This window comes from Bombus pyrosoma, linkage group LG7 (assembly GCF_014825855.1).
Source record: "Bombus pyrosoma isolate SC7728 linkage group LG7, ASM1482585v1, whole genome shotgun sequence".
Taxonomy (NCBI): Eukaryota; Metazoa; Arthropoda; class Insecta; order Hymenoptera; family Apidae; genus Bombus; species Bombus pyrosoma.
The window spans coordinates 15,436,675-15,456,688 of record NC_057776.1 but is presented as its reverse complement, the minus strand read 5'-3'; the positions used below and the strand labels follow the sequence as shown (position 1 = coordinate 15,456,688).

Genomic DNA, 20,014 nt, shown 5'->3' with positions numbered 1-20,014 from the left:
CGGCCATCTTTGCGAAACACCCCCCAACGACAAACATGTTGAATACTTCTGTATTATAACACCAACGTAAATAACACGTTATTTTATGTATCAGTTTTATCGCACCTTCTTTACATCACACGTTAAACGTCGTAAAATCGTGCCGAATTATTTGATGTTGTAAAAATGTAACACACCTCAACGAAAAATATTATCCTTTGTTTTCGCGACGATTATCAGAGAACAGGTTTACCGAACGCGAGTTGCTCGAAAACTGGTTGCTTCAGGCCCAAGGTAGAACCACGATTGGACCAGACGCGTGCAAATCTAACAAGAGGGGATAAGATCATTCCGGTTTTCGATTCTCGAGATCCCACGAATCTTGATTCCTTTCCGGTCCGTGTCCTTGTAGACCTGTGTGGACCACGTGGAACCTTCAAGGTGCGCAAAAAGTCTTTTATGAATACTGGATCCTAGGACTTGTCGAAAAAACCCTATACACTTCATTCATACCCGCAGCCTATAACCTTTTCCTCTTTGCACTTTTACCTTTACACCACTTTATTTAAACAACAGCCAAGTTCCGAAGAATTCTCAAACCAATACTTCAACTACTACATTCGATAATATACGCCATCCTCAATTTCTGCCACTGTTCTCGGTAGTCTCGATTTTCCAAACGCCATAATAATTTTTCGATTCTTCTCACTTACTTCATTTTTTCTTTTTTTGCAATTAATTCTCACAAAATCTCGTCGAACAATTCCGTTCGCGATTCGCGGATTGAAAGGCAGCGTAAAAGGAGGCACACCAAGGCAACAAAAGCTGCGGCGAGTAACGATCGCAGCAAATCGTTATCGCGTTGGAGGATCGCGCGGATCGCGTGTGCAAACGTAGCGGTAGAGACAAAAGAGAGAAGCGAAGAAACGAGCGGAAACGCAGCTCGAATACGCGCGGATGACTGAAAGTATTGGAGCAAGTTTGAAAGCGTTAAGGGCCCCCACTGCCCCCCCCTGGCCGTCCCCTCCTCCTCCTCCTCATCCTCGGATGGTCGGGCCCTCGGATTTATGCCCAGTTTTTATCGCAGTGCTTTGTTCTAGTCCCACGGCGCGACCCTTTGCGCATACATCGCATCACAATGTGTCGTTTTTTCTTGTTCCGGGGCCGGTTCGCGTAATGGGCCCTTTGCACGGCCACCTTGAGGGCTCTTTCTTTCCCAGGGACGTGATTTAGAGGCGCATCTGTCGCGTCGATTCCTCCAATTTCCGCGCCGCGTTCTCGATACCACGACACTCGACGAAATTCATCGAAATAAGATACATTGATCTAAATCAGCCGTTTCTGTTAAGTTTCTCCTTGCTTGATTTTTGATATTTGAGATGGAGAAATTGAGGGGTAGGAATAGAAAACGTTGTTCAATGAAATGGATTGGAATTATAAACGAATTAGTTAAAGTTATGGAAGTTACAAATCGTACCACACGTGTGTTCAACAGTAAAATGTTGATATTGGTACGAATACTTCAAGGAAGACGCTTGGAATCAAGAATAAAGAAAGGTGCGATAAATAATGATTCTTTAAACTACTCATTTCCTGAAGTATGATGACTGGGATAAGAAAATTTGTTAAGGAAGAAGCTAATGATCTGTAAGAAAGAAAAATACAATTATTTAAACAATCTGATACTTTCTACTAAATGTAATGACTATTAACGCATATCTCAGTATATGCACGTTAATTTGTTATAAATTAAAACTGAAACCTATAGGCGCATAAAAACATATAAATATCTCCCTTTCCTTAACTTCAAATTTCAATGCTACTTTATATACACTTCATACGAATTAATAAATTATCAAGCATCAAGACATCGCTCCACAAATTAAATTCGAAATAATATAAATTTCATAGGGAGGTGCTATAGGGTGTGACTAAAAATAGACTACGTTCCTGAACATTATGTACATTTGCATAACTGCATATGCCCGTGCCTGAGAATCTAGACCCATCCACGAAAGAAGAACGGAAGACGTGCCCCTTCGTACGAATTATACTAGTTCCCCTTCCCCCACTTTCTCGTTATTTTTCTTCTTTTTTTCCATGACTCACACGGTCGTGCATGTGAGCATCGTTTTTCTTATGCGGGCCCGTTAATTCGTGCGAGATCACGTCGCCAACCGATGATCTACCGCTCAAGAGAATCGTTTCTAGAGTTCTATGCATATATCAGATCAGTGTCCAAAGACGAGGGCGGAAAGTTTACGGATTATACACGCTATGGAATATCTTGAGCACCCCCTGCTGTATGCTTTCTCATACTCGTTTCATATATAAGATATGAATTTTGAACAATTCTTTATTCCTATCTTTATAGATTATTTAAAAAAGAACGAATGATACGATATCCTTTGTGCGCGCACAAACATGATTATGTGGATTTTATTTATAGAGAAAATTTATGGGACATCCTGTATATTGCAGGAAATAAATATCTAATTTAAGGAACAATTATTCTGGAGGAAAAATTTTTTAAATGTTAACACACAGGTTGTCTCTTTGAATTGAACAATAGGATATCACATAGTGTAGTTAAAGTATAGTTAATAAAGTAAGATATCGAAAATATATTCTTATAAAAATCTGCTTGATATCAAACAAATTTGATATCATTATTGAAAATTTATAATATATTTTCTGTAAATAGAGCAGTGACAAAGATTTTAAAATCCCATTAATTTTTCAAGGAGAACGTTATCTTGAAACACTTGGTGTGACGAATTAAACGATGTGCAGCGATAAATGATTTCATTTTGTAGCAGACCACAAGTTCGTAAAAATTGCATGTCACATGCCTTGATAAATCCTATTAAACCACTAAAACCAATCAGACATGTTGAATTTTTAGAAACATTTTTCCTCTGCGCTAAAGTTACTACTAACAATGAGCGAAAAACTTAATACATTAATAATTATTAATCGAATATCCCTGATTATAGGTGGAATTTTGTAAACGTCACCATAAAGAAAATTATTACAGATTCATAGGAAACACGTAGATCACAAACCAAAGAGAAGCTTTTTAACCCAGCACTATTAATTCATAAAAAATTATATTCACAAAGTGTATCTGTCTATCGAGCGGTATAGCAAGCGCAAAAAGGAGAGAATCGTTTTGCATAATATCAGACTTACAAAGCGGAATATTTACGATGAAAGTCTCGTACAGGTGAAGCAATTCAGGGAACACGTTACGTCGACGTGTGTCGTTAACTTAATAATTGACCGTAACTACGCGCTTCGGCCACGGAAAGCTAAAACCTCCTCCAAAAGGAAGAGAATAGAAATAAAAAAATTGGCAAAAAAGAAAAGAACGTAAAGAACGCGACTGTTAACCGATGGTCAGGCGTTTTAGGAACTTACGTTTTTCCCCAAGGGCGGTACGGCGGGATATTTAGCATACTAAAGAAACCACCCGCGGGGCGGCCGGTTCCGTGGAGTATTCATTTAAAAACGAGTTCGAGGATGCAGCTTTCGAGCGGCGCACAAAAAAAGTAAGTTAATTGGCCGAGTCGAATCGATGAGATGTTAATAAGCGTTCCGTCCGCAACGTAGACCAAAACGGGGCTCGCTTTTCGTCGGTTTAAAACTCCGGGGAACTCTCTTAGAAAGAACAGAATGGCGACAATGAGTTATGAGAAAGGCGAAATCATTGGTAGACTTGTGTCGCGACCAAGGGAGAAGAGAAAAAAAGGGGATGAAAAGGAGGAAGTTGAACTACTCCACCCCTTTCGTCCACTCGCGGTCGCCCCCGATCAAGGATAATTGCATTAATTTATTCCCGATCCGCCGCAGAAATTCCAGATCCTTCGGGCTAATTACGTTATTAAACGACCCCGCGCCTCCTGCTTCCTCGGGATTACGTCTCTCGATAAAATTCCTCGGGGAAAGCAAAGAACCGGCCACCGTTTTCTTTCTTTCTTTCTTCCTTTCTTCCTTCGATTCTTCGACTCTTTAGTTCCTTCTTGCCACTGTTAAATTGCAATTTGTACGAATCGCGACCGCAGAGATGCAGGTGGGGTGGAGACGGAGCCAGGAAGTGAAGAGTTCTTAAAAAATTATTACCACCGACTCCCCGACGGTATTCAACCGCAATCGATAGGGACGAGTGACAAAGGGAAAGTTCGTTAAGCCGTTCCCGTACAAATTGTCGATCGCGCTCGCAATTAAGACACCGTCCTGTTGAGAGTTCTGCCCCCGCGTCGATTCGAAACGAGATCGAGTTCCCGCCAACTTGGTATACCTTTCTCGTGAGACCCTTCGCCCTATGACCCTTCTACGAACGGATGACGGTCGAACCATTTTTATTTCTTAGGAGATCGTGTCTAGGAATAGGTTAAGACAGCTGATGCTTGGGCACGCAGGATATCATTTGCATAAGGCTCTGATTTAAGGCGCATCAGGATCGCGTTGTTCGTGTCTCGTCCATCCGGAAGATAGGCACCCTTACACGGTTACACCGCATGAAATTTATAATTAGTAGGGGCCGGTTTTATGCAAATGCAAATGCAATAATAGCGACGACGTGCGCCACGGATGCGGTTCACATCGTATCATGTTACTCGTGTTTCTCGTCTCGTTAAATATTCTCGCCTGGCAGCCATGTAAATTTCACGGGGACATTAGCCGGCGAAAATTTCGCATCACCGATATCTCGTCCTATTTATCGATCTAGAAGTCGTTTCACGGAAATTTTTCCGCAAAATTCTTTAATTATACCATCGCGAAGCACCATTAATGATTGAGCTTTTTTTATCTTCGTTTTCGGAACGGCGTATTAACTTCTATCTCGGTTGTGGAATTATCAAGAAACGTTCGAAGAAGAAGGGTTGCTTCGTTTCCCTCGAGCGAAATTCATGCAAATAAACTGCTAGTTACGGTCTATATCGAGGATGAAAAGAAACATCAACGATGATGAAAATAAATCTTTAATGCCGTCACAAGGCTCTGCATTCAATTATCGTGGCAAGGATGCGAAGGAACCAAGGGGCAATGGCGAACGGGGAGAAAAACAAGCAGAGAGGCGCATACGTCAAAACGAAACGGCCCTTTGGAATTTCTAATGAAGTGTGTGAACTTCAACCCGTTTTCTAGGCGTAACCTAATTAAGTCCTGAACGTGTATGCAAATTTTCGCTCAGCGGGACACGCAGAGGTTAAAACCAGCCTCCCTTCTCTGCGTTCGCCCTGTTTCTTCCTCTTTCACCCTCTTTCTCTCGTTCCGCGTACCAATGCAGGGAAAACGTTCGTACGACGATTTTGCACGACACGTATTCTCAGTCGTCGTCAATGTCGAATCGACCGTTAATTAATTAATTTCGTGCCGAGGGGCCTAAGGGAGTTCCGTTGCCAGATTGAAATGTTCAATGGTAGTGCCATAAGGAACCAAATTTTGGCTAATTAGTCTTTGGTTTGGGAGAATAAAAACATATGACAATGATCTTTCCCTTTCCCCTTTCATTACATTTAAAAAGTATTATTCCGTGTGAAACTGTTATTATTACGTAATAACTTTTCAGGATAATTGGACATTCGTCGTTTCCGAGTAATTTTAGATCTTTATATCATTAACGTAGAAATTTGGAGAAATTTGTATGAAAAATACCTAGCGCAAGTACCACAATAGCGTTAGCGGACTATCACATTTTCTAGTAGTTTGATAATATACTTAAGTTAGGAAAAAAAGTAATTGGAAAATATAAGAACCTGTGTCGATCGATCTGTGGATGATCTGTTTAACTCGGTGTACGGTACATCAAAGTACAACCTGCGTATCCCACACTGCAGTTGAATGCATCGTGTATCGACAATAGTGTCGATGGTTCGATGGGGATGAATATCTATTGATTGGCAAAGCCACCCCTCACAATCGCCTCGATATATAGGCGTATACCTGCCGCAACCCCAAATATATTCGTGCTACCTGCGAGTATGCAGCAAATTGTCCTGTTTTCAGAGCCACGTGCCACGAGTCAGGTACATCCATGGTATTGGGCACGCATCGTTGTCCTTTTCAGTTTTAACAGTCGATGCCGATAATCACTGAATATTAGCTTGAAAAAAAAAATACTGACAGAACTCGATAAATAAAAGATGTTTCGATACTCCAAGATTATAAGTATCTGGTAAAAGAAATTACTGTATATAAAGTAAGATTAATAATTAAATTCCACTTAATAATTAGATTGAAATAATATATAAATATGTAAAATAATTGGAATAACAAATTTTTATCGCGTTGTATACAAAGCAAACTTTAGTCAAATTGTACTAAATATCCGGTGTATAAATAGAATAAAAAATAGAAAATTGTGTCTCAAAAGTATTGAAATACTGAAAAATAGATTGATGGTAATCTGAAATGTCGAAACGATTTAAATAATTGATATGAAAGTAGAAAAGTTGTTTTTCTAAATTGTTGCTCTTGAATTATAGAGTGATTTATTATTCACTGCGATCTCGAGGGAATGTCATGGTTCCTCGCGTTTAGAATGACGATAATTACCTTATATTCTACCAGAATCACTGTGATTAGTGTAATAAAGAAGATGGTAGGAAATTGCTATGGGATTAACTTGCTCAGATATCTCATTAAATTTAGGAAGAAAACTACAACCCAGGGATTAACTCGAAATGATTGTATATTAAAAATCGTGTCACTGATCAAAAATGTAAGTAATAATACGAAGGATTCTACATTCACACGTTTGTATCTACATGTTATCAACATCGCTTTAAATAATTAACATTTTTAAAGTTATCAATAACTAAGATATAAGACATAAGTATCATAATATACAGATATTTTAAACAAAATGATATTACATCTTAAAATTGTTGTACATCAAAACTGTACTAAACTAAAATTTTCACAAATTAAAATTAAATTATAAATATAGCGAAGATTGAAATTATAAATTTTTTATCCACAATACTACGACCCATTTTGCAGAAACAAAATTTTTTATATTCAACAATGATTTAATTAAAAATTACATATAATTCTCATCTATATTATTATAGATTGATTTTTACCAAATTTCTCACGCATTCTACGCACTTTCAGCGCTGTACGGTTAAAGGAGCATATTATAATTACAAAGCAAAGCGTTGCATATAACAGGCACGTGTTTTAAACAGCCTCGATGAGCTTTTACCTCCGATCACACGCATGATCGCTACCAGATCCACATCCATTAAAAATTGGTAACTCGATATCGGAGTATTGTCCTAACGTACTCGACGCACATGCCTAGAAAGTTTGCTCAGTTATGCACTGGAGATCCGAAGAAAGCGATACATTTATTATGCATATCTAAACAATGTCCTGGACGGGTTTTCTCCTGAACTATGTTTGTTCATGCGCACGATTTCATATCGCGTTGAATCTTCCGAGCCGGAAGATGAAAAACTCTACCTACGTTGTAACGTATCTCTCTGTGTACGTTCTCATGTAAATGTTATTTGTATAATTCAATTTGTAGAACAGTAACTGTTCTTCTATAACGTAATATCTAAAATTAAGATAGTATTTTTTGCGTAAAGATTTTGATCACTTGGAGAGCAGTTTATTTTGATGATTTAATTATTGCAATTGTATAATAAAATAATATCTCAAATAATTTTATAATGGCATAAAAAGTATAATTTCAAATAATTTTACACACAAGGAATCTTTAATACCAAGGAAATATAACATTGGAAACGAGTTGAAAGTTACATTTAGTTTCATATGACGACGTATTTTTAGCGTAATTTATAATTTATGTTGTTGAACGAACGGTGTTTTACACATTACAGTTATTTTCTATTGTCAGGAAGTTCGTTATTTTATCTTTCATCTAACATGCTCTGTTCATGTCAGTGTTCAAATAACGTATCGTTTCTTTAAACGCAATATTAATATTGCAACATCGTGCTACTCCGTACAACATTATACAGACTCCATTTTAAATGAATTTTTTGCTCTATCCATTTAGAAAAAAAAAAAAAAAATAAGAATAATTAATTCTGGATTCGTGGAAAGTATAACAACGATTACGATGAACGAATTCTTTAATCTCCTATAACTAGAATTTTATTTCCTTATGAGAGAAAAAGATTGTAATTGGACACAGTTTATTAATATATTCTTAAACGTATAATTAAAGATTGTTAATTATTGCATATAAATAACCTCGTTTGTGTCTGCGTAACGGCATATTAATAAGATACGATATTATAGTGATAAACGTTTATAACAAAAATTAAAAAAAATATAAAAATATGAGTACTTGACTTCCATTTCATGTGATATTATAAAAGGTTAACATTATAAATTAAAAACGACAGGAAAACGACGTTTGATCCTCTTGTATAACCATTATTCTCGCTGATGAACTTGATTAACACAGTTGCTCGCATTCTTGGAAAAGCCAACATCTACGAATGGTGGACTTTCGAAAATGAAATTCGCGATGCACGTTCTAAAATTCAGAGTATCGATTACATACGAGAGGCGGTCGTTTGCCGAGCCGGCAATAAAAGGGAAAAAGAGAAAAGGAGGAAGAAAAAAGGACGAAGACCCCCTTCGCATCCGGATACGCTCCACTCCTGTCAGTCGTATGTCAACCCTCGTTGTTTTTTTGCCGCGCTCTTAATAATTGATCATCTGATTACGATACATTATACCCCCCTTTTTCTACTTTGGTACACCGTCAGAGAGGGCATTATTCGTGCACCGAGGGAAACAGAGTAAACGGACGAAACAGAGAAGGAAACTTTTTCTTTCCGTCGCCTGGCGAGGGACGACCATTTGCATATAGGCCCCCTTATCGACAAATACACCGGGGGCGCCCTTCGTAATGAGGGCCCCACCCTTCGCCCCTCCTCACCACCATTCTTTATTTTTTTAACGTGGACCGCCATTGTCCGTTAACTCATTCGACGTGGCACCGTGGACCAGCTTCGTATCTCCCTTCCTTCCTCGTTATCCACTTCATCTTTCTATCGTCTCCATTCTCTCTCTCTCTCTCTCTGTTCCTATTTCTGTCTCATTTAAAATGTTTCGCCTCGCTCTCTGTATTTCACTCGCTCCACTCGGTGTGTTCCTGTCGTGTTTGAACCGAACCGCGACCTTCCAGGCTGGGAACCCGCGTTAAGAAAAAAAATAGAAAAAATAACGACAGGGAATAACAGAACCGGTTACGCGTCGAAAAATATGAATCATAGAGATAAAGCTAGAAGCGTGAAAACGTGGATGGGATTCTATACTGTGGCATCTGCTTTTCGAGATAGACATAAGAAAAAAAATGGTCGTAAGAAGAATGATCGCTGATAGGGGTTTTGTTGCATTGCGCAGTCGTCGTGTGGGACGCGTGAGAATGATCCTGTCACAAGGATCGTTGCATCCATCGTGAAATCGTCATGTAGTTGAATAATTGGCTTCGCTTTTAAATAGTACTGTAGGTTAATTGTCTGTGTGATAATTGAATTATCTTATTTGATCTTCTATGACGCAAGTGTAGAGTTTTGTTGCGGAGGAAGCTTCAAAACTGAAAATCATAATTCTATGCTTTGCAATTAAATACTCGTTATCGTGAATAGTTTTTGTTTTTTTTTTTTTTTCATTATTTAATCATTCTTTTAACCTTTTTATATGCCTTATTTTACAGAATAGATCAGCTCAATTTTCTATATCTCTAAATCAAGATTTCTTTACCAGAAAGAAGTAGATATTATACTCATACTTCCTCCGCTTTGTAGCAAATAATTAAGAAAAAGAAAGAAATAAAACGTTCCTCCTGTTATATATAAAATTATTATATATAAACTTCTCATTAAACAATCCACGAAAAGCTCTCTAATTAAAAGATCGAAACACAGAAACGAAGAATACCAAAAATTTTACTGAATTCATCATAGAATTTCATTATTGTATCTTTTAAGCCTGCTCGTCATCTTAAAACGAATAGCCCTAACATAACCACGAAATTTCATAAATTTGTGATAAGTTTCTCAATGATCGTTCTAAAAATCACTCTCTTAACTTATCTCTCAGGTGATCGATATAACATGCAGAAAGATTCAAACCTACAGAAAACTTCATAATGCTAAAAATATAGGTATTCTATATGAAATGGAGTATTCTAAAGAATTTCAGTCATTTTTGGGAATAACAGGTCGCAGGACATAGGGGACCGGTTTTGTAGCCTGGAGAGACCGATTGTTACCGACTTCGTTACACAACTGTTAGGATAATCTGCGCCGAGAATCATGAGCCGTGATACACGTATACAGCCATGTATAGGTTATGTCCGGTCCAAGGGGTGAGGGCAGGTGTACCTTTCGAGAGAATAATTAATATTCAGCGAGGAAAAAGTGGGCGAGAGCCGGCGATAGTCTTCTCTTATGAACAGTTAGCGCGTTAGCAAACGGGCACATCGCTTCTAGACACGCAGCTGGTCCTCCCAAGAAAGACTTCCAGGCCCAATTATGTTCGTCTTGTCGATCGTCCTTACACCGTAATTGTTTCACGTTTGATCTGTTGGTCGGTACCTGGCCGGAAATTTCGTGGGACTGATTTTATCGGACTTCTTGGATTCCTACCGCACTCTTGGAACTTTCGAATTTCTATCCGAAACGATGAAGTTCCTGAATAGTTGAATACGGTATGCACAGTGTACAGGTACTAGGTTTAAACTTTCTTTTACCCGCCTTAAAATAGAAAAGGTAACAGCCTCGTGTAACAACTAAGTGGATATATTTCTCGAAATAGCGATTCATGTTAAAGTTCCCCATTTTCATGACGGAAATTTGTATAACGATAACTAAAAAAGTATGTCAAGCCAGAACGATCATGAGGCACGATTTCACGAATAAATCGTAATCTACTAACATAGATATCGGCAATCTTCCGGTGAAATCTCAGTAGCCTTGATAACGAAAGCGTGTAGACCGAGCCGCAGGACGAATTGCAGCTGCAGAAAACGAGGAAAACTTATGATCAGATAAGGGCGAGAGCGGGAGGCGAGAGACCGGTATAAAAGAGTTAGAGAAAAAGAGATAGCGGATGAGGGGTCGGAGGAAAGCGGAGTACAAATTACGACCACCCGGAACTGGTCTCGTGGCCGTGTTAACTTTCGTCGCGTGCCTTCGGGAAATGCCTCAACTTTTGCAGCCACGTGTTATCGTCCGGGCATTATAAACTTTCCATTGCTCGGCCTTTCCCTCTCCCTTTCCTTCTTCCCTTTCCTTGTTTGCTTTCATTATTTACGACACGTTAACGAAATTTACGGCTTGCCCTTGCACTGTTTTCTAGAATTTTGTGACTCGGTCGAACTCGTAGAGTCTTCGTTATACTTTCCTCGTAAACATATTTTCCCAAAACATTGACCAATATTCCTCGTTAGATATTCGTTACTTTGTAGTTATTATACTGTAAGGCTATATTTTGCATTAATACTGTAAATACCGATACCGTTAAATGCAATACGTTTTTTTTTTTTTTCAATTATTTAGAATGCTTGAAAAGATAATATTTTCCTTTATAGTATTATTGTAATAATAAAAATGATGTAACAGGTTAGTTAAATAAAACTCATCTTTTATAAAGTAAAGAAATATAGTGAACGATGCTATTTAATATGTATTAGTTTTCGTCGCTTATTTAACATTTATATAATATTTTCAAAATGTATTCTTCCTCCCTCCTGGAAACGTGAAAACAATGACCATGTTATATGTATAGAAATTTTAAATATGAATTAGGTTCGACCGGTCAATTTATAATCAGGCAAAATCGATTTACAAAATTTACCATAAATTCATCAATATTAAAGAAATTTAAACAAAATATCTAAAAAATAATTGGAGATCTACTTGTTTATTTCATACTAAGCAAACAGTTCAATTAACTACTACGTACGATTAAATATTATAACCTTAACCTGTTTTGTGTTTCAGATATGAGGCAGTGGAATTAATCTATCGTGAACTGACCAGCGTTTACAAGCAATCGGATATTGATTGGAAAATGATACACAATGCAGGGTGCACTAAAGATGATACTGATTTGCCAGACCATGTTACTGCTCCTAATGACCTCAATCGATTAATCAGCGTAACATTCAGATCCTTTTTAACTGCTCTGCCAACTCCTCCTACAACCGTAACAATTGCAAGGTATGAAGGGATAGTACATTCCTATACATCGAATTTTTACATTATAAATTATAATGAGAATTCATGCCTTTTTTCACTACAATCGTATTATGTATTTAATAACGTAAAAATTCAAATGAGCTGTTTCAATCTGATAATAAACAGCACGTATAAATAATATTTTATTAAAGACTCCTACAATTTCAAAACTATTAGCTACTTTATAAAAGGAAATTTTCTACTTCAGAATTTCTTACTTTAAACCGATTTCCCAACAAATTTATTTTTCTTGCAATTATTGATGACATTCTTCTAGCAAACCAACGACATATATGTCGTAAGATATCAGATCTAAAATACAGACAATGAACGTATCAAACCAATTAACAACTTTCATACGCGATAAATGTTCTCCTTTGCCTATCGATTTTTCTAACATTATTTTCTAAAATTCCCACGCCAGACTACGTAATCCTACTTATCATAGTGACCCAGTTGAATAATACATTCAGTCAATTAACCAGTTAACTGTAGCGACCTCTTTGAAAACTTTGAAAAGTGTGTGCCTGAAATGTGTCGTAAAAGGTAAGCGATGACGAGTATACTCGTCAAACACAGAATATGTGTGACTATTATAATATAGAATTAAGTTGTAATTAAATGACCGTTTTATTTTCTAATTTTATTACTGACAGGGCTCGTCATAACGCAAAGTATCGCCGTTTCTTCATGACGAGTATAGTCGTAAAAGACAGCAAAGTGGTTAACATAGCCTCCAGCAAACTTAATAAAGTAATCTTCCCCAAACATTTCCCCAAAATAAACGAAGCTGTCCATCGCTAAAAGGAGGATGGTAACAAAAATAGCCATCGATAATAATCGTGCCGCGGAATGTTTTTGAAACGCGTGAAATTGAATTCCAAGGCTGTCCGTCTCTATCGAAGGTAGAGAACGGCAGGGTCGCAGATGGCGTGGAAGAAGATGCTGGGAGGGCTGGAAATAGAGAAAAAGGGAGGATCGTAGGGGAGGTATGGTTGGGTTGGGCGAAGGGTGGGTTCATGGACGTTCGGCTACCATGAAGCCCCACCTCCCATGTGGGCAAGGGGTGGCCTTGTAAGGGGTGCACAAAATCAAATCCCCGACCTTTCGGCACTCGTTGTCAGATGTCTCTGTCTTCGATGTCCCGCGACAGATGCTAATTATTCCTTTTTATCTCTGTTCTACGGTCTAGTTGGCCGGATGATTAAGGCGAGACACGGTAATCCGTTTCTCAATTTTGCCGGCTCTCGTAATAAACGCGCCACGCCACGGGAAATTGTGATTTATGAAACATACGAGACGCGACGATACTAATGAGATCATCGCCAGAGAAGAGATCTTTCCACGAATTCTCTGAACCTCGTTCAGAGTCGAATTCTACGATTTCTTCTGGCAAAACGTGATTAAGTTCATAGCTTTATGTTATAGCTTTATTTAGTTCCACTGCCCATTATTAATGGTATTGTCTATTTACAGATATTAATTACCATTAGATTTATCATTACGATTAGATCTTGTTGTGTAAAACTAACATTGGTTGTTCATATGTAATAATTTTTAAATTGAGGTTTCTTTTATTTCATTGTTATTTGAAGTCAATTCAACTGATTAGTCTAATTAAATTTGTTCTGCAAATGTGATATCGTCGTATGTTAGGAAATATAGTCATTCTAAATCATCCACCTATGCGATTATTTAAGTCAATAAATTTTATTAATGGTTGAATCCTTTCACATAAGAAAATAGAACACAGATTATTACAGACATTATTACACACACATTATATACTCAAAACTAAAAAAAGTACACCTAAGTGCGTTATATCAATGTATATTACTTATTACAATAATCCTTCTTTTAATACCATTTATGCTACAGTCTGAAATATATTTCATAGCATTCATCGTGTCAAAAGGAAGATAGAGTATTTAAAATTATATTACTTATACTTATTCATCTCGTAGAAATATCTAATAAACCAAATTATGCAATGGAAACGTGGGTAAAAATAATGGAATAATCTGTAAATGGTTGATTTGGCGCCATCTCGTGATAAAATTAAGGAAATAGCATTCGGACTTCCGGCGGTGGCAGAAAAAAAATCGATTTCATCCCACTCGGCCCACTTGCAGCCCTCGACGACCCCTTGGTCTCCACCCCCAGCACTCCTAGCTTCCGGGAAAGACGCGGAAACGCCGCCGGATGTCGCCTCTGGACGGCACCGAGGTTCTCTTTCAGTTTGCCAGACGGCGATTAAACAGAAACAAGAAGAGAGAGCGAGTTTGCGAGACCGAAAAGAGACTATTTACTGTCGTTAAATGTACATTTTACCCTGTGATGTTTATATTTCACCAAATCTTTGATTATTGTTATTTCTACTATCCATCGCAATGTCTTCATTATTCAATCGATTTTACGGTATCTACGTACTTCATCGTCCATAATTATTTACACAATTCGTTTTATTTATATCAAGCAGATTTATAGCAAGTAGATGTGTCTACTACATACATTCATTGTTTAAATATCGATATTAGTATCTGCCTCTGTATCATCTGTATCAATATCAAGTTTGTTTATGAACGTCATTTTCTATCTAATTCAGAAATTAAAGAATCGGAAGATAAAGAACTTGTCAAGTAACAAAATAATTCTACAAGACTTTACAATTAGAATCGTCAATAGTAAAAATCAATTTAATCAAGTCATGGTATTCTACTATACGTAGTGTAGAATTATTTGCAAGCTACCATCTTTTATTTTACTTTCTCTAAAGAACTTCCATATATATACATAAATTTATATAATAAACATTCATAACAATTATATATTAGACATTCATAAAACTGTCGATATTTTAATCAACGGAACACTTTGATGGGAAAGCACATGAAGTGAAGAATATCTGCTCTTGTTCACAGATCCAGCGAAGACGAATATTGTCCGTCAGAAGACGTCGAACAAATTCAGATGGCAGTGTTCGAAGAACTTCATGAATGTTTAGGAAATATCGACATCAAATTGACCTATCAAGAAGATCTATCTTTATAAACATCAAAACATAACATACCCACCCTTTCCTTTGCAAAATATAAATGCTAATCGAATAATGTTCATTTCAATACAATAAACGTTTTTACAAAATATATTCACCTCTCCGTTAATCGTATCTTCTGTCAGCCATTCCGCGGTCCATAGTAAAAATAAAATCTACCGGTTCGAGCAGCGGGTCATTACTAAGACAACGAGTTCTCGAGTGAGAACCAAATGAAACGCTCGTAAAGACCAATTACACTTTTTTCATCAGGCAAAGAAAACTAAGTCGAGGAGTCCAGCAACGTTGCATCGAATCGATGGAATACATCAGAAGATCAGAAGGCGAGGAGGAAGAAGGAAACTGGCACGTCTTTGATCACAGCGACGATTTACATAAGATCGGTGCCACTGGCCCATTATAAGAAGCGAACACAATGCCAACCTGAAGGTTAGCGTTTTTCTGCACCGAGTACCCCTGTGCCCCTCTCTCGTCCCTTCGGCCGCACATTTGCATACCGTAGGCTAGTTTCCCACACGTCTTAACGGCGATCGTTTCTTCCTCCTCTTTCGAAAACCTTCCCTCGTTTCCGTTTCTCTTTTACTTACAACCCTTTTCAGTCAGCGGGGGCAAAAAGATCAAGGAATATAGAAAAAAAGGTCTTCCTTCTTCCAAGATGTTGGCGTTTCCTGGCGAAATGTCTCTCAACATGGCCTTCGTACGCATTCAGATTGTGTACTGAATGTGCGTGCACGTAGTGTATTATACTTATACATCATTTCAGGTATTGAATTTCTAGAGTATAATGGGTATGGAGGTCTTTGTTAAGGAAACACTGCGGACATTGCGCAAAATAATTCTTTATCTCGAATTGATTATTTATAAGAAAATTGTTTAATATCTTCAACGATATGAGGGAAAATAAAATATAGATACTTCTTTTTAAATGAAATATTCCAGATGTTTATTACAATTGCATATTGTTCATTCAAGATAGTTACATTTTTTATACATTATACTGCATTAATAAATGGTTGAAAATTCGTGCAGAATATTCGTGCAAACACTTTGAATAGTTTATAAATCACTAGAAGTTTCGGTGGTAGACTTCAAAATATTTTACTAGTAACTAGTATCTAAGTAATTTGGTAAAAGTGAAAATAAAATTACTCGAAGAATATTGCGAAAAATTCAAATTATTTCTAATATTAGTGTACCAATTTTTTTCACAAAGAATCAATTCTTTTCCTAAGTTCTTCGATTAAAAAAATTAGAATTTAAACTGATAGGATTCTTAATAAGATTCTGAAGAAATAAACATTCTAACGCCTGTACAAGAAAAAATATTACCCGATTCAAATTAACGACTAAGCATCAATTCGTCAGTTATTCGTGGTAGCATAGCCGAAGTGAGTCATTCAATGGTTAAAGTGATCGTACAATTCCGCGTTTAGGGTCAGCACAGAGGAAACGAGCGATAACGCGCGAATAAACGTTAAATGAACAAGGTGAATGCGGAAGTGTGGTTGCAGAGAAGGGACGAATTTTAAAGAACCGCAAGGAAAGTTTACGAGCTGCCAGGCTCACGTAATGACTGTCGTTAACCACGGTGCGGGACTCTCGGCCGGAGAACCAAGCCTTTGTATGCTAATGACAGGGTGGTCCGATTTCAGCCACCCTGAGTAAAAAATCTTAGGGGTCAACAGACCCATCGTTCGGCCGAGTTTTAAATCTCCCTCGAGTACCATTGACCTCGAATTAAAAACGGGCTCGACCTTCGACCCGTTGAAAACTTTACGACCACTACGAACCGTAGCTTTTCGCAAATTCATTGACGAAATACAGTTGTTCCCTTTCCTCTATGGTTCCTTATTCGTGCAAAATTAACTTCTGCCACTGGGAGGTTCTCGCTGCTCGTCTATAACAACAGTGAGCTCACGAGACCCTCGGGACGACGGTGTAACCATTCGCTCAAGTAATACGTGCATTAATATTCATTAAACTGCACCAACTGTGCTCAGTTAAGAAAGGAATTTCCACAAGGTGCACGTTCTTGCGCGAGTAACCTAGTATCGGTCTTACGCTTGGTTTAAACCATTAGCAGAATTTCTAATGTCTTTTGGAAATATAATGTAATTTCAACAAGTACTTTGATTATTTTTCTCGCTGTTGAAATATCGACATTTGCTCGGTACATGTTTCGGTATTGCACATTGCACATGTTAAAAGGAACGAAATATGGTTTTTAATATCCTCCTAAAAGCAGTAATTTAAGTTATTAAAAAGAAAAAGCTTCGATCTATCGTCCTTGTGATATTTTATCCTTCATGATTAATAAAATTTGCGACGCTTGTGTAATTGTAAATAGCGATTTTAAAAATGTTCAATAGATAACGAAGATATATAAAACATCGAACTAATAAATTTTTGTTATAGATAAATATAATGGTATAAATATTTTTTTCAAATAATAAAAACAGTATTTATTCATTGGAAAGAATGTTATCAAAGGCTTTAAAAATAGTATTGTTTGGAAAATCTAACAGAAATAATTGTTTTGCGTCACGGTGTGAACGTAATTTTAAGCGTCTCATTCTCTCTCATGGCTATTCGGATTTCATTCACCCAGGTGACACCGTGACATTGGGTTCTAGGGGAATTATTCAAAACCAGGTCTGGCTGGCAAAAGTACAGCCGTCCCTGGCACCGTAATCCCGTATTTGATTTGCATAAAACAGAAACGCAAAAAAGCAACAGACAAGAAAACAAAAGCGTACAATAAAGAACACCAATCGAACGCTTAACATCAAAAATTGTTACGAACAAATCACGATCTATCAAATACGATCGCTTATTTAACAATTTATATATTTTTATATATATGTATAAAATAAATGTTTTTATAAATTACAGATAATAGGATAGTTCATCCGATAGCAATTCGTTCCATAATTTCCCATTGAGAATGCTAAGAATTTGTGTTCAGAAAATGAATTTCGAACACAACGTATGTCCATTCCAGTACTTAGCAATCTTTCCATCAGTCATAATCTATCGCGATCATTCGCAATAGTTATACTAATATTTAAAAATAGTTGAAATAATATAAGTTCAACTAAAATTCGATAAACTAGATTATAAAATAAATTTTCGTTCCAACAATTTGAATAAATAGTACTACATTTTAACTACGATAAGTATACTAAAATAAAATGGAATTTATCGTCACCAAACTTAAAATCCAACAAACGCAGCTCAGATAAATAATGCTTCGTCTTAGCCACGATAAATCAATAACTAATAAACTAAAATTCATTTTTACGAACTTAGGAACATTCTACGTCGATTCACAGCTTCCAGACGAGACAATTCATCCATCCGTGGCAAAGAGCCCGAGGACCCTTTGCTCTCCCGTACCTGACGATTATGCGCGTGACGAAAGAGATCTTCAGAGAGGTGAGTATGCTAATCAGCAGGCATAATGCAATATCGATACGCCGGAGAAAGCCAATTATAGCATGGGGATCCGTCTCGTTCGACCTATAGGTCGTTCTCTCGAAAAACGTCTCCGTGAAACGCATAGAGGGTCGCACACGGGCGACGCATCGGTGAGAAAATGAATAGCAAATGAAAGAAAAAAAGGAGGAAGAACGAGAGAGGACGGGGCCGCGTGATAGACAACGCCATAGGCGGAGACCTCGTTGGCCGTTGTTCGAAAGTGCTATTTGTATTTATTCGAGGCCTTTGTTCGTACCCGGAGACTCATGGGGAGGAGGGTGGGGCGAGCAACGAGAGGGAAAGAGAGAAAAAAATTATTCAAAGACGAGGCAAAGGGGTGAGGTCCACTAGTCGTTACGGGACTATACGACGTTTCGGTCGAAAAAATTGTTGCACGCGGCTCGATACTGCTACGTGTATATTTTGTAGACGAGAGTGTGCCGTTGTAACCGAGTTTTTTCAAAATAATTAATTAAAATGAAATCGTGCACTCATTAAAATAATTAGATAATTAACCGTTGTGATCGAAAGTATAAACCAGGAAAATCTTCTTTCAACGTGATACGTAAATTTAATATTTTGAAAAATTTATATACGATTATTTTCAATATTTTAACATTTTTGTCGTACTAGGAATAATTCATCGATTACTATCGATCGATTACTATCGGTCTGTAAGTTTAATTTTTCAATTAATGTATTAATTATTAAATTAATGTAATTTTTGTACGTCAACTTCGTTAAAAGTTGATCGCCCGGTGAATTTTCGAAATACGCAGAGCCAGGTGAAAATAAAACCGGGAACCAAGGTGCACGGATGTCCAAGCACGTAACACAATTAATCCCAGAGATCGAATTACGGCCAAGTGTTTGCCCCATCATGCAGATTCCCTCGTTCTCGTTGGTGCAGTATGTGACGAGATGATCGCATGTGTGTGTGAATGCATCTCGTGCAGCGGATGCAACTGCGAGTGGTCAGTAGCTCGCAAAACGACTGACCGCTCGGTGCATCCCCTCGGCACTTTTCGATGTACCTCGCGCGAGTGACATATATCGAACCTACATATTTTTCTCCAACATTTCTACGAACGATTCTGAACGTGTGACACGTGATTGTGTCTAGCGACATAACCGATTCCGTTTCCGTAGAAAAATCCTCGACAGCTGTTTTATCGATTTAAAAAAAAAAAAGAAAAAAGAAAGGAAAAAAGATATAAATATATATACGTTTTGCAATCGTTAGTGTCGCCGCGTGTACAAGAGAGGA

The 20,014-nt window shown here is 37.5% G+C and overlaps 1 protein-coding gene across 1 annotated transcript in view; it reads left to right on the top strand.

The window, feature by feature from the left end:
- LOC122569001 (UPF0489 protein C5orf22 homolog) overlaps positions 1-15,355 on the top strand; it is a 466,219-nt gene extending 450,864 nt beyond the window's left edge. The window contains exons 5-6 of the mRNA XM_043729435.1: positions 11,979-12,197; positions 15,137-15,355. Coding sequence (XP_043585370.1) covers positions 11,979-12,197; positions 15,137-15,266 — 349 coding nt within the window. The 3' untranslated portion in view covers positions 15,267-15,355. The remainder of the gene's footprint in view (positions 1-11,978; positions 12,198-15,136) is intronic.
- The last annotated feature ends 4,659 nt before the right edge of the window (positions 15,356-20,014 follow it).